Below are 15686 nucleotides of genomic sequence, written 5' to 3'. Positions count from 1 at the left end.
AAAATGTAAAATAAAACTCTTATAAATGAAATTAAAAAAATAATAGACATTTTAAAATTATTTTGTTGAATATATATAAATATATATTTTATGTATCAATAAAGAATATAAGTTTTATAAATATACATTGATTATTAAATTATATCAAATGTTATTCAATAATAATATTATAATATTTGATTATAATATATCTAATTTTAAAATATATTTAATATTATAATTATAATATATTTAATTTAATTGTATTAAATGATATAAAATAAATGATGATTAATGTATAATTTTTTAATATTTAATTAATATATTAATGATATTAAAAACCTTTTGTTAATTAATTAAATGAAAATTTTTATTTAATTATAAAATAATTATAATTAATTCATTGTTTAAAGTATTTTGTGTGTGTGAAAACTTTTAATTAATAAGGGGCAAACTTGCCTTCATGATAAGATGGTGCTTGCCCAATGATTTAAAAAAATAGGAGGGTTTTTTTGTCAAAAACAAATAGATTTTAGGTTTAGAAAAAAAGGTGAAAGGTTAGATTTGTAAATTAATTAGGATCATTTTATCCCTATAGTGGAAATGCTTTCTAGTCCTTATATATTGAATTAATAGGTTAAAAACGATGAAATAATCTTCATATTTATGAATTTAATCATTTCATCATTTTTTATTATTCCATGTTTTGTCTTTTTTAAGAGTAACCCATTTTTGACATAAATATCCTTCATTACTTCTAGCATTTATATATATGTTTGGAAAGAAATGATTACTTTTACAAGAAAAAATGAGAATATTTTTTTAATGATACCAAAAAAAAGGATGATGAGTTAGATTTTCAAAATTGAATTTTCAATGACTATTTTAATCAAATAACCTCTATATATTTTTTCAATGCAGGTCCAAAAATGATATAAATCAATAATAATTTTCAATGATATAAAAATGCGTTTGATAGTGATTTTGAGAAGTGTTTTTGACTTTTTTAATACTTGAAAATTTTTATTTTTTAAGTATTAAAAATGTTAGAAACATTTTTTAAAATTATTATGAATTGCAGTCTAATTATTAGAGAAGTTAAAATCACTTTTTATAAGAACCCTAAAATGTGCATGCTGGGGCCACAGAGAGTGAATAGGAAAATCTTGGGAAATATTATAATTACAAACCTTTTCACACACATATATATATATATATATATATATATATATATATATATATATATATATTATGTTTTTTAATAGTAATAAGTAATAACATATGTAAATTGAATTTTTTAATAATGTCTACGAGTTTGGAGTACAACATTGTTTGGAAAATAGCAAAACCATGGCAGAAGACGAATATTAGTAGGATAACTGAGGGAAGATTGGAGTGGGGAGCGGGAAAAGACAAAAGGAAAAAAATGAGAGGTATCGGAGGGCCCTTGCTGTGCATAGGAGATCTGCTGACCGACGTTGGGGAAGCTGATCCTCACTCCGATCAACCATCACCTCTCTCACCATCGTCATCTCCCTCAATGCCCTTTTCCCCTCATACCCTTCAACCCTCTCATCTCAATCGACTCTTCCAGGTTTTTCATTTTTTCATTTTCCTCATGTCTGTTGCTTCCCTAATTTGTGAATTTTATCCTTTTCTTTTGTCGAATTTTATTTTTGTGGGTTATTATAATTATTTTTGTGATGTGTAGAACTGCGTACCAAATTTTCCACATATAACGAAATCAAGATTCAATCTCTGAATCCGCACATGACTATCCCGATTATGCATCTGTATACGTACTAATAGCTTGGCTATCAAATCCAGATCCCAGTAATATCTTATGTTTTGTCAAAGCGTCTTTTGAATTGGGTTTCTGGAAACCGACAGAAAGTGCAACGATTTTGTGCCAAGCAAGAAAAGAAAAGGAAAATAAGGAAGCTGGTCAAACATTCTGAAGATGGGCTAGCCATTTATGCAGGTCAGCCACAAACATAAGGGAAGCTTGAATGTTATATGAACATTGATTCCCATAACCAATGAAACCCCCTGAATGTCTGTTATCCTCACATCTCAGCTAAAGCACAGATGTTTTACTCTGCATACCAAATAACCCCAAGATAGCAATGTTCAATAGTCCTTAAAGTTTGTTTGCCCTAAATTGCTGCGCCAGGGGAATAGGGAGTGAGAGGTTGAACATGTTGAATGTTGTTGTTAACTTTTGGTGTAATTGTAGTTAGTTTAGGGTTTTGTTTTGTAATTGAATCAGGACATGGTTGTTCACACATTTCATTTTATGGTTGTGAGTGCTTTTCAACTTGAACTCAACAAGTGATACGGGGCTGGCAGCTCAGCTCATGGAAGTTATGTGTATCTGGATGATGGAAAACCAAACATGGAGATTGGATATCTTTGTTGTTGTTGCTAGTCTCAGAGTTTGGGACATGACCTGGAAGCTTCTAGAAGAGTTGGTGATGTTTCATGGTATCATACTTATTACTTGCATCAGGCAAGGATGATGGAAAACTTTAATACAAGGTTTTATAGAGGTCCCATTTGTTGGAAACAGATACAAGATATTAGTTACTAAAAAGGACCAAATAGGGCGATACCCAGAGTATCAAAAGAGATATGTCACAAGAGCAAAAATAATAAAAAAAAAGAAAGGCAAAACGGCAAGAATTCTTGCAATGGTTACAAGTGTCATTTTACTTGTATTCTAGGACAGAATTTTCCTTATAAAAGAGTCAAGAAATCAAATTCCCCTCTTAACCTACAAATTTACCTCTTGGTTAACCAATCTAGGTATTTAGCAAGAATCAATCATTTAGTTATATTTTCTAGGATTTCTTCTTCTTGGTTGGATATTTGGCATTGATTTTGCAACCTTCCATCTGCTTTCCATTGGCATAGTTCCTCAAAATGTAGCTTTATCCATCTTATGGACGGGAATGGTGGCCCTCATCCAAGTTACACATCAATATGCCTCCAATATTATTTGAAAAAATATTATATCAAAGTAAACTAACCCACATCTTCTTCTTAACCTCCATATGCCTCCAATGGTATTTGAAAAAATGTGATATCAAGATAAACTAACCCACATCTTCTTCTTAACATCTATATGCCTCCAATGCCGTTGAAAACATGTCATGCTAAAGCAGAATGACCAATATCTTTTTCTTGATCTCACCATTGGGGATGGCAGCTTGGATTGGAGAAATTTAGTCAATATCTTGATTAGGATTGAAGCTCCTCTCAAGCTCCTCCCATTGTAAAAGATTGCCAAATACTTTTGAAAATTCTCTAATGAAGATAATATCTATGCTTGTATTTTCCTTTGATCTTCAAACCCTTGCCCATAGGATATGCTGAAGTCCCATTTTTATGCATACTATGTGGATTTATCAACAAAGATATGTTCATATGTGAAAATAGGCTTTATGTATTCATGTGGGGAAGATACATAGAAGGATTTGGGGGATGATCCCACTTTATTTGTTTTGGTTCATTTGAAGGGGGCCTGATGATAGAATGTTTGAACAAGAGGAGTGCTCAAATGAAAAGCTTTGTAAATCATTTTTGGATTGAGCTAGGACACCCCGCTGCAATTTTGTGCCAACTAGCAATTTTTCCATTTTCTATAGATTTAAGGCAACCCCAAGACATTTTAGAACCTTGAGGTGCTTAGAAGAGTGTGTGACAACTTTTAAGGTGCCTAGAGGTGCTTGAAACAACTTGAAGGTGATAAAGGTGCTTGGCGTGATTGATAAATATTGTCTCTTCCACATGGCTAACCTTTTTCCAAAGCTCAAGGGGTTTGAGGCAGGACGATCCTCTTTCTTCTTATCTCTTTGTGATTGCTATGGAGGTCTTTAGTGCTCTTCTTAAAAGGGTTATAGAGGGAGGTTTTTTATCGGGTTATAGGGTGAAGGGTAGGGTTGAAGAAAGGGTTCTAATTTCCCATTTGTTGTTTGTTGATGATACTTTGGTGTTCTGCAAAGCTTCTCAAGACCATTTGACTTATCTCAATTGGTTACTTATGTGGTTCGAGGCCGTATCGGGATTGAGAATATATTTGGAAAAAAGTGAACTCATTCCAATAGGGAGGGTAGAGAATATGGATGATCTTGCTTGAGACTTTGGTTGTAGAGTGGGTAGTCTTCCATCCACTTATTTGGGCATGCCCTTGGGTGCTCCGTTTAAGTCAGTAACAGTATGGGATGGAGTGGAAAAGCGTTTCCGAAGAAGGTTAGCCATGTGGAAGAGACAATATTTATCTAAGGGAGGGAGGACGACTTTAATTCGAAGCACGTTATCGAATTTACCTATCTATCTTATGTCAATGTTGTGCTTACCAAGCTCAGTCAGACGGAGATTAGAGAATATCCAAAGGGACTTCCTTTGGGGTGGGGGCAATTTGGAGCGAAAGCCTCATTTAGTGAGATGAGAGTTGGTGTGCTTAAGTAAGAAGAAAGGGGGTTTGGGGGTCAAATGCCTTTCCATTCTCAACAAGGCTCTTCTTGCTAAATGGAATTGACGCTTCGCAATTGAGAGAGAGGCTTTGTGGAATCAAGTAATTAGAGGGAAGTATGGAGAAGATAGAGGGGGTTGGTGCTCTCGGGAAGTAAGACAGGCACATGGTATGGGGCTGTGGAAAGGAATAAGGATGGATTGGGAGTTGGTGAGTGATATGATGGTTTTCATTGTTGGTAACGGGAGGAGGGTGAGATTTTGGAGGGATAAATGGTGTGGGGATTCTCCCTTGTGTGTGTCTTTCCCTTCACTTTTTGTTTTGACTGTTGATAAGGAAGCGTGGGTGGTAGATATTTGAGACCCTTTGGCTGAGGGGGGTTGGGGGGGTTAGAACTCCTGTTTTTCAAGAGCTTTCAATGATTGGGAGGTAGAGGTGGCGGAAAGATTTTTGGAGCGGCTGCATGGTAAGAGAATACTTGAGGATGTGGAGGATATGGTGTCCTGGACTAAAACAAAGAGTGGAAAATTCTCGGTCAAGTCTCTCTACTTTGCTCTTATAGCGGGCTGTCCGTCTCTGTTTCCTTCTAGCTATATTTGGAATGTGAATGTGCAACCCAAGATTAGTTTCTTTGCATGGGAGGCTACGTGAGGCAAAACCTTAACGTTGGATATGGTACAGAAAAGAGGACAGACATTGGCAAATAGATGCTTTATGTGTCTTGAGAAAGAGGAGACCATAGACCATCTTCTCCTTCATTGTTCAAAAACAAGGGTTTTATGGGATTTACTATTCACTTTATTTGGGGTGTCTTGGGTGTTGTCTTCTTCAGTTAGAGAGACTCTTCTAAGCTGGCATGGTTCTTTCGTGGGCAAAAATTGCAAGAAGGCATGGAGAGCTGCTCCTCTTCACATTTTTTGGACGGTTTGGAAGACGAGAAATAGATTGACATTCAAGGATGATATGTTGTCAATACAGAGACTGAAATACTCTTTTATTCTTTCTTTTTGGTCTGAGACTAAATTGTTCATAGTTGATTGCCCTCTAACTATAGCTAATTTTATCGATTGGTTGGACTCCAAATAGGGTTGTTTTTTGGGCCATCTATGTTCTTTTAGGCCTTTTTGGAGGTGGGTGTATAGGTATTGTATACCTTGAGTCGCCTTTTTGGCGTCTCTTTTTTACATATGAAATTTTTTACCTATAAAAAAAAAAATAAATAAAAAATACTGTACCTGAGATTGATGAGAATGGTATCCTCCCTAGCTACTTATAAACAATGGACCCAGTAACTAATTGTAACCATCTCAATGAGTTGAGAAAATGCCTTGTATTGTAGAGCTTCATAATGTTATTGTACTTTCTTTTGAATATTTCTTCCTATTGACTCTTAGTTCTGCAGCTGCTTGAGTTAAATTGACTTGTGTGGTCAAAGTTTCAAGGTGCCCAGGTACCACACGGATTTTTAGGGAAGCTCCTCGGCTGTGACACCATGCTCTTTCTTGTGGATTCTATTGAGGGATTGGGTTAAGGTTAGGGCTGTTAGGATGCTGAGTGCTTTGCTGTTTGTGTTTGTTTTCCTTTCCCTTTTGGTGCTCATCTATGCTTCCAGTATACCTAGGTTGTGCCTTTTTATTAGACATCAATATATTTTTTATTCTTTGCCTATTAAAAAAAGAGGTGCCATATGGAGCAGGTATCTTTCTATCAACGTGGGGTCATGTGCTCTTTTGTTTCACATGTGCCCTCATCTCTAGATCTTCATCCCATGCTGATGCAATGTGGCACCCTAAATGCCCAAATACCTCAAATAGCCAGATGACACAGGTCCCCTTCTCTGTTGGCTTCTGGGGCAGGTTCTCCAACTTCACCCTAGGGTGTTTCTTTAGCAAAACACTTTCACCCATATCTACCTAAGAGGCCGATGATAGGGCTCTGGTTGTTGGGGGTGAGCTGTGCCATAATCCAACCTACCTCTCAGTTGGTCTCAGCCTCCCTAGGACACTATGTCTCAAAAACCCTCCCTTGGGCAGGCAAACACCCATTCGCACGAACACTTGGTCAAAAATATAGAGGCCTAGGGGGGCTTATTTGGAAGGATTCAAAAACTCCAAAGCTCCATTTTCCCCTATAACCTTTGCACTTCAACATCTGTGTGGCAGCCCTCCTTCCAACAGAGAACCTCACACCAATACCCACATGTGTAACAAATGAGGGAGAAGTGCTAATGTAAAGTTCTATTGTTTCTTTTTTCTTTCTATTCTTGGTATGTGTGTATACATGCACACACACACACACTGATATATATATATATTGATGGTTTCAAATGGTTCATTAAAACATACTTAACGTAATTTGTGTCTTGTATGCCTATGTTTTTCCTTTTAAAATTCTTAGGATCCTTTTGGTTTTTCCTTGATATGTTCCATTTGATGATGTATGATGTATTGGATTAGTATATTAAACCTTAATGTCCTTTCTATTTATTTCCAGATCATCTAGTTCAAACAAGCAAATGGAATAACAATTGGGTGATGATTGTACTACTAATCTGGTCAATCCTTTTGGTTATTAATACCTTAAGTTAAAACATATGATACACTACCACAACTTTTAGTCTGAAACCTCTCAATTCTTTCTGGAGAAAAAATGTCTAGGTTGCAGTGTATTTTGTAGAATGCCTCGTGATTCCAGTTGGTAATCTGGTAGAAGTTCATTGCCTTATATGGAAATTTTACTGGCATATTTTACCTGTTGTAACTTTTTCCCAGAACAGGAGGGTTGTAAGGCTTATCTTGAATAGAGTTTTTCCTCCCTGTTTTCATTTAATCCATGTAATTCCTTTGCAGTTTTTATCTTCCCTTTTTGTCTTCTACTCTGAATCTAATGCCAACGCTTCTTGCATTAGGAAAACTATGACCAGTTGAACAAAGCATTTGCTGGTACAGACCACTCATGGACCGCTCTAACTCTCAAGGTGATGGATTTTCTGTAAGGACATCAATTATATACATAATGCTTATGTCTATTGGGGATTAACATGTTAGATATTCTAGAACCAATTTGCTCACTTGTAAATATAACTTGATTTGCTTCTGACTGCAGTTTAATGAATTTTTATCCTGGAATGTATAACTTCTTTTAGTACTTGTGATCTATTACATAGAGGTACCCAGGGAGATTTGCTACATTTTTATTTAATGGGCATTATTTTTGCTTTTTTTGAAAGGTTGGAGTTAACTCCTGCAGGTCTGTCATTCAACAAACAAAAACATGCCTTTTATGTGCATATTGATTTTGGGATTTGTCTTCTGCACCCTGAACCCATTTTCTGCTGGGCAGTATGCTTAAAATAGGGGCACTTTCAAGTCATTCTGATGAGTCAACTGCTCTTTCTCTTTTCACAATTTCAGCTCTGCACTGCTTTGCAAACTGCAAACACGTTGGTTCAGTCCACCAATACAAATGTTGAATTGCTGTCAGAGAAGGTTGGAGAGCTTGAGAGAGTAGTCAAGAGGGGAGATTCTGCCGTGGCAGCAGCCAAAGCCATTCATATCTCTCTAAATCAGAAGGACCATTAGTTGGCTTTCAGCACATCAAAAAATCCAGAACTCACCAGGCATATAAGGTAGATTCGTGGAATCTTCCTTCATAGTTCATTGGGGAGCCAAAGGTGTTGACTTACTCCTTTGTTGAGAGAAAGTTTGGAAATACGTTTGCAAAAAGGGAAGCCTTAATCTTCAAAAGAAATTTGTTGCGTGTCCCTATTGAATTTTTAAACTTACTGTGGACAATTCTTTAGGTAGTTAGCATGTTGATTTAATATTGAATGAATTAATAATAGAGTCAAGATGCCAACTCTTAATATATAGGATATGCATGCACTTGAGTTTGTTGAACTAGGTTAGTTCATGAATATTTTTATGGTTTTGAGCTGATGTAGCCTGCCTAACACAAGGAAAACATGTTAAAAAGAGAGGAATGCCATTGGCTGTCGAACTGAGCTCAACTAGCAACACCAACCATTTTCCCTGATTCAGGAATGCAAGAGATTTGTGATTTTAGAACGGAACAAATGCACAAAATTATTGAAGTCACTTCACCAAGTGATGCGTCTTATCATGTCGGTTGCCCGTTGATGAAATCATGAGTTTGTTTGGTAGCAATTCTAGAAAACCTTTTTAGTATTTGTAGTACTTGAAAATAATTGTTTTGATAAAAATTTTAAAATGGTAGAAATATTAGAAGCACTTTGAATCACCACCAAATGAGTTCCAAGTAATATGCCTGCCTTACCCAACCCCACCAGTCCCCACCAATCGTGGTTCAAGTCCCAAGGTAATCTGAGGCTTTCCATATATATATATATAAACTCTAGGAAACTCCCACTAAAATCTGCTGCCACTTTTCCCTAAAACTGTAAGATATAGGCAAATCCATCCTTCAAGTTCCATGCACAGCCTGCATCTCACACCAGGAGCTTCACAATACAAGTTGCAGCACTGGCATTTGGCAAATCTAACATGTAGTAAGGGTAGCTGCGGCACACCCGATGTTTTTCCTTCCTTTTACAAAACCTTAAATATGCGATCACCACCAATAATTAGCTCAATCATCCACAGTCATCACACACTCCTACTACAGAACCTTAAATATATGGTCACGAGCAATAATTAGCTCAATCATCCACAGTCATCACACACCCCTACTACTAAGTTTGCACCTATGACATTAACAACTTACCCAAATCATTGGGTCGATGTACCACAAAACATCCAAAAACAAGCAGCCAAAGTACCATCAGCAGAAAAGAAAAATGACAATTATATCAACAACCCTCCATTTGGTCTCTACTCTCTCATACTCTCCGATTGCATCTTTTCTTAATAATAACGTCATTGTCCTCCTCTCCTAGAGAACTCCCCCTATGATGCTTTCTAAGACCCACAAAAACCACTTATTTTTTCCCCCTCTATATATAATAACACTTTATTCTCTATAAACAAGACAATTAAGTCCCCATCACAGCCCCTCTAAGCCTCTCTTCTTAATTTAACCTCTCTTTCACTCAAATTTGGAGTGATGGATCTGAAGCAGTGACATCACTAGCCTCCTTCCCCATATTTATTTCCACTTAAGCGGCCGTGACGTGATTTCTTCGAACAATGTTTAAAAAGCTTGATGGTAAGGGGACATTACCAATCGAAGTTATCGCTCCACGTGGAGGATAATTAGCTAATTTGTTCCATTCCATGGCTTGGTACGACCTTTGCTGGGCTTATTCCCGACCCCCATTACTAAATATTCAACATTATCAGTAAATGTCATTGAATTACTCCACCTCGTCCTTCCTTCATGCTAAACTCATGGATTGGATTGCCTCCAGGCAAGTGGGTTTTGCTTAATGTTTAAATCTACAACTCACAAGGGGGAGAAAGTTCAATTATTTTCAGTTCTTCTCATAGCAATGATTTTGTATTAAGATGTGAAGGCCCACATACCTTAGTTGTTACATAAAATAATGATGATTACGCAACAAAACCCACTTGTTTATGAGTTTGATCCCCTTTGATTACTAAAACCCACTAGTTTATTAGTGACCTTAATTCTAAAAGGCATCCAATGCGAAAAACAAACCAGCTCGAGTTCCAGGAATATGGCATTTACAGGTGTCTAACATGCTCCACAGAGTGTTCCCCTCCTTTGCCGGTTGTTCCATCAGCAGCCCCCCTCGTTATCATTCATTCCTCACAACCCGTGATCTGATCTAACCCAACCTAATTAATATTAGCCCTTATCATTACACTCACAATTATACGTAAACAAAAGGTGGGTTAACTCAACAGTCAAATCTGAATCACTCAAATATAAACCAAACTCTAAATCCAATATGTCTTTGAGAATCTAACCATATGTTTCCTAATATTTTAATTCAGTTGTACTGAACTTCACTGTTTGTTTTCCGGCGGATGCCTCTTTAAAAATGGTATGAAACGTTTTAGTCGAGTTGTATTCAAGTTCATCGGTGTTTGGTGCCCGACTCGAATCTGAAAGGGGTGGATTCTTCAGGTAGGGTAGCATCTCGTCAGCTCTGTACTACATAAAATGACCCTTTTGGAAGTAAAATATGAACGAGTACTAAACGTTTCAAAATGATTTTAAATTTGTTTTTGAGAAGAGAATCTCATGAGCTATGCATAGGACAAGGAATCTAATATTTTTTCTTGGTATATACGAGAGAATATTTTAATCCAATGAATTTTTAATTGCAGTGGGTTGACAATCAACGTGTTTAATAATGATTTTTATTTTTAGAAATATCTGTTTATTAAAAATAGGCCAATTATGGCATACTTTGACTTGAATTATCAAAGTTTAATTTGGTGCTTTCATCACCATCCATTCATATTCATGGTAAGACACTGATGGGTTTCAAGAATCATAGAAGGAAGGACGACAACACCCCCCCCCACCAAAAAAAAAAAAAAAAAACCCCATCTTGAAGTTTCAACCCCAAGTACACCTTCCTCTAAAAAATTAGATTTTTTATTTTATTTTATTTTATTTTTACAAATAATAGGTAGAGGTGTAAATAAGATTGGTAGATTTTTGAATAAATAATTAATCAAATTGGTATAATCAGTTTTATGCGTGATAAAAACTAAAATAACTAAATCAAACCAAACATTTTGAGGTCAATTTAGTTTGATTTTAGTTTTAGCCCTAAATACACATTCCTCTAAAAAAATGAGAATTTTTCTTATTTTAGTTTTGCATCCATAAGTAGTTTTGTAAATAAGATTAATTCGATTAGTTTTTGGATAAAAAATGAATCCAATCAATATAATCGGTTTTATACGTGATAAAAATCGAGTTGACCATATTTGGAGTGAAAAAACCAAAGTAAATTTGAGGTCGGTTTGGTTTAATTTTTGTGGATAGTTTTGATCCAACTTAATAATTTTTTTTTTAGTTCTAGATCTAGTTGGAGATTTGTATTTGTTTTGAACCCAAATCCTATTAATTTGAATTTATATTAGACGTCAAGTTTAATTTGTTTTCAAAATTAATTGAAACCAACTTGGATTTGATGTTAAAATTATATTAAATACATTTAGAATTATTTTGACTATAATATAAAAATAATGAATTACTTTAATAAAATTTAATATAAAAAATTATTAAATATCAAACAATTATATATAAGTTTTAGAATATGGTTTAATTCGATTTTTATTAATTAGGAGACAAGAAAATCTCAAAAATCAAATAGACAAAATTGGTTTCCAAAATTCTCAAACCGAACTAATTTTTTATTTTTGAAAACCAAACCAATATGATTGGTTTTTGTTGGTTTGGATTCGATTTATCAATTTTTTTTTATTTTGCTAATATGATTACACCCCTGACCATAGGGTTTGGAAGAATTATACACCCACCGCTTGGCCATAAATAAAGCCTTGATTTTAGAGTTATGGGTTGGGAAAGACTACTAATGGAAGCATTAAGATGTTGTAAAAGGCAATAATTTAATGGAATACCAAGATTCTTTTCTGGAAATTAACACTCTTAGGTTTATGTGACAAATCCAATTTGAATGGCGTATGCCAAATGTATAGCGTAGTTTTTCCATTCATTTTTTTATTTGCAATGGAAACCTACCAAAAAGTGCATGATGTTGATCGCTAACAAGGACTGGCGACATTCAACGGAAAAGTTACGACAGCATTGCCCACTAGCCATACTTTAAATATATTTCAAATACTAGCCCTAATTTACATTAAATTCCTCATTTAGCAACCTATGGTTTAAATTTTAAAATAAAGCCCAGACTCGTATATAAATTTAGCTGAGGTGACTACGCTACAGGAAACATTCAATCAAATACACCATCCGTGCCATTTGACCTAATAAATTGTTAAACTTTATCTGTACTTGAGTCATCTAAGGGCTTAAATAAACGTTACATAATGTTTGATTTGACTTTTCAAATGGACGTTTTTTAATTTTTTTATTTTATAGCTCTTTTAGTCATTCCGTAAATTCTAATATCATAAGAGTTGACATTATGAAATTGGTAGCAGAGCACTAGAGCGTGTTGGTAGGTTGATGGCCGTCCCCAATAGGAGGGAGGGTGAATGGGTGCTTGATTTCCATAAACATGTCGGTATCATTAGTTTCAGGTGCCGGCCCTTCTTTTTATTTTTACTGAAAACTTCTCTGTATTAGACTTTCACTGTCCTTGTCATAGATTTGCTCTGCTCATTCATCCAACTTTGACTAAGTTCATATGGCTTCTGCTCTGCCGACCTGTTCACCATCCCTCTTTGGTCTTGCCTGAAATAATAAGTTCGGATTGCAATTCTGGCACTAAAGATAAAGATGAACGTGCAAGTATATAAGCCGAACTGACGATGGATGAACGTGCGGACAGTGATCCAACAAGAAAGGAGGATACAAGATTTGAGTAGCTAATAAGATATTTTGAAGTGATTCAAAGTGGGGAGAAGGTGAAAGCGAAGCTAGTGGTGAGGCGAAGACGCGGTCGAGAGGGATGAGCCGGCAATGGTGATGTGAAAGAGGTGGGGGGTGACGCGGGCATCAACAAGATTGGCCCTTTGAACGCTTCAAGTAACTGAATCGTAACCGCCATAGGAGTGGGAGTTAGAGGATGAGGTTAAAACTTTGTAGTATGTACAAAAGCATTTGCAACTGAGCTTTCACTCTTGATTGTTTTCTACGCCCCTTTTACGGCTTAGTCGCTGTCACACTCTCCCACCCCTTTGGTTTATTTTTGTGTCATGGCCCCACTCATCCTTCAACATGTTGGCTCTGGATGAATGGTTCCACTTGTTTAATTTTATTTATATGAGTTTCAGATTTAAAATAAAAAAACAATATATTAGATTATTTGTCAATTTATTATTATTATTATTATTTTTGTGAAGAAAAGAAGAAACCCCTAAGGGTATTATGGTAAAAGTATAGAAGAAGTGAATGATGTGGACTGAGGAACACCTTGGGACTGTATAAAACCAAAGCAACCTAGAGGCTAACTAAGCGAAGCTAGGAGTTCAAATATCTCATTTAATTAAGCACTTAATCTCAATTACCAGCTAACCCCAGTGTCTCTTGTTTCAGCTCTTTTTCCATTACAAGCCCCTTTAAAATCCTCAACTTCCTTGCTAACCCCTTCTCCTCATATCTCACTGTTTCGTTAGCTTAGCTATGGCCATGGCTCTCGACAATACTGTCGACCTCGAATTTTCTGGTTATAGCACCACCACCACAACTACGGCTACTACCGCTACTGATCGAGATGACCACTATTGTAACTGGGACGACTGGTCTCCCGTGGTCGATTGGGACGCTTTGTCCGGTGAACAAGACGATTTCCGGGACCTGATTGAGTCTATGATGGATGATAGCGGCCTAAACCCAGTTCGAGCTGTTGAAGAAGGTTGCAACTCTGCATCCACCGACACCATGATCACGGACGAAGAGAACAATGGTCCGGATTTGAAGGGGTTAAGGCTGGTCCACCTGCTGATGGCTGCGGCGGAGGCTCTCACGGGCGTAAACAAGAGCCGTGATTTGGCTCGGGTGATATTGGTTCGGCTCAAGGAGTTGGTGTCCCCCACCGATGGAACCAACATGGAGAGGCTGGCGGCATATTTTACAGACGCCTTGCAGGGTTTGCTAGAAGGCGCCGGTGCCAAGCACATGATCGGCAATGGACACCATCGAGACGATCACCACCACCATCATCATCAGTCGGACGTCCTCGCTGCGTTCCAGCTGTTACAGGACATGTCACCATACGTCAAATTTGGTCACTTCACCGCCAATCAAGCCATCCTTGAAGCCGTGTCTAAAGAGCGGCGCATCCACATAGTGGATTACGACATCATGGAGGGGATTCAATGGGCGTCGCTGATGCAAGCCCTTGTCTCCAGGAAAGACGGCCCACCGGCGCCGCACCTCAGGATCACCGCATTATCCAGAGGCGGCGGAGGCCGCAGATCCATCGGAACCATTCAAGAGACGGGCCGACGCCTGACGGCTTTCGCGGCGTCGATCGGCCAACCATTTTCGTTTCACCAGTGCAGGTTGGATTCGGACGAGACGTTTCGACCGTCAGCGTTGAAGTTGGTGAGGGGAGAGGCCTTGATCATCAACTGCATGCTGCACCTGCCGCACTTCAGCTATCGTGCGCCGGATTCCGTGGCTTCCTTTCTATCAGGAGGCAAGACTCTGAAACCGAAACTGGTGACGTTGGTGGAGGAGGAGGTGGGGCCCACAGGAGACGGTGGGTTCGTGGGACGGTTCATGGACTCGCTGCACCACTACTCCGCGGTGTACGACTCGCTGGAGGCCGGGTTCCCAATGCAGGGACGGGCGAGGGCGTTGGTGGAGAGGGTATTCCTGGGGCCAAGGATAGCAGGGACACTGGGGCGAATCTACCGTGGGCGTGGGGGGCAGGAGGGTGGGAGTTGGGGGGAATGGTTGGATGGGGCAGGGTTCAGAGGTGTGGGCATAAGCTTCGCGAATCACTGTCAAGCAAAGTTGTTGTTAGGACTATTCAACGATGGGTATAGGGTGGAGGAGTTGGCAAACAATAGGATGGTTTTAGGCTGGAAATCCCGCCGTTTGCTCTCTGCTTCTGTTTGGTCCGCCTCTGATTCGGATTTATTAAATTAGCCCCCTTTTTCTTCTTCCATAATTTTCTCATTTTATGTTCCTTGAGTTCAAACTTTACATCTGGGAAGCAGAGTCCCCGCTTCTACTCTGTTTTTTTAGATGGGGACTTCATTTAAGCTTCCTACTCTGTAGTCTGTACCCCCTGCTCTCTTCTTCAAGTTTTAAACTATTTCTTTGGCCTTCTAATATTCTTTTCAACTGTCTAATAAATCCAGGTGAGATGTTCTTGGATGTTGAGTGAAAAACATTTCATTTTTTTCTAAAAAGTTGTGTTAACAAAATTTTTTAGTTTAGGGCATGGTACAGAAGAAATAAAGATAAATGCTTTCACAATGCACTGAAGTCTGAAATCACAAGGACAGGGGAAAAGAAGGGTAGAATGATTAGAAAGCCACTAACGCAACATTTATGTGGTGAAGGGTGAGATGCTGAGGCAACACAAGTACACCTCTGTACTACACTTGGGACACAGAGACTCACAATATTTCATACTAAACGTTTGACTTACTGCATGGGTTCATGGTCTTGCTTC

The 15686-nt window shown here is 37.6% G+C and overlaps 2 protein-coding genes and 1 non-coding gene across 4 annotated transcripts; 2 read left to right on the top strand and 1 right to left on the bottom strand.

Moving 5' to 3' along the window:
* The first annotated feature begins 1254 nt into the window (after positions 1-1254).
* Positions 1255-8322, top strand: LOC100262661 (uncharacterized). 2 transcript variants are annotated; one of them, XM_002285806.4, is made up of 3 exons: positions 1255-1573; positions 7362-7430; positions 7867-8322. In XM_002285806.4, the coding sequence occupies exons 1-3, from the start codon at positions 1283-1285 to the stop codon at positions 8032-8034; spliced, it is 528 nt and encodes a 175-aa protein (XP_002285842.2). In that variant the 5' UTR covers positions 1255-1282; the 3' UTR covers positions 8035-8322. The 2 variants fall into 2 exon arrangements, with proteins under 2 accessions (XP_002285842.2, XP_019072398.2); XM_019216853.2 differs by having other exon boundaries at positions 1268-1573; positions 7362-7444.
* A 5144-nt stretch (positions 8323-13466) lies between these two features.
* LOC100250491 (protein NODULATION SIGNALING PATHWAY 2) lies at positions 13467-15344 on the top strand. Its single transcript, XM_002284390.5, has one exon. The coding sequence runs from the start codon at positions 13682-13684 to the stop codon at positions 15152-15154; it is 1473 nt and encodes a 490-aa protein (XP_002284426.2). The 5' UTR covers positions 13467-13681; the 3' UTR covers positions 15155-15344.
* Positions 14046-14121, bottom strand: MIR171G (microRNA MIR171g). Its single transcript, NR_127840.1, has one exon. It is a non-coding gene; the product is annotated as a microRNA MIR171g (primary transcript).
* Positions 15345-15686: the final 342 nt, after the last annotated feature.

Source organism: Vitis vinifera, chromosome 18 (assembly GCF_030704535.1).
Source record: "Vitis vinifera cultivar Pinot Noir 40024 chromosome 18, ASM3070453v1".
Classification (NCBI taxonomy): domain Eukaryota; kingdom Viridiplantae; phylum Streptophyta; class Magnoliopsida; order Vitales; family Vitaceae; genus Vitis; species Vitis vinifera.
This window is presented reverse-complemented; position numbering and strand designations above follow the sequence as displayed.

Bases quoted from the DNA above. Each gene is read 5' to 3' on its own strand.
- LOC100262661 (XM_002285806.4), top strand. From the start codon at position 1,283: ATGTCTACGAGTTTGGAGTACAACATTGTTTGGAAAATAGCAAAACCA. The intron at 1,574-7,361 runs GTTTTTCATTTT...TTCTTGCATTAG, and splicing joins ATCTCAATCGACTCTTCCAG to GAAAACTATGACCAGTTGAA. The intron at 7,431-7,866 runs GTGATGGATTTT...TCACAATTTCAG, and splicing joins GGACCGCTCTAACTCTCAAG to CTCTGCACTGCTTTGCAAAC.
- LOC100250491 (XM_002284390.5), top strand. From the start codon at position 13,682: ATGGCCATGGCTCTCGACAATACTGTCGACCTCGAATTTTCTGGTTAT.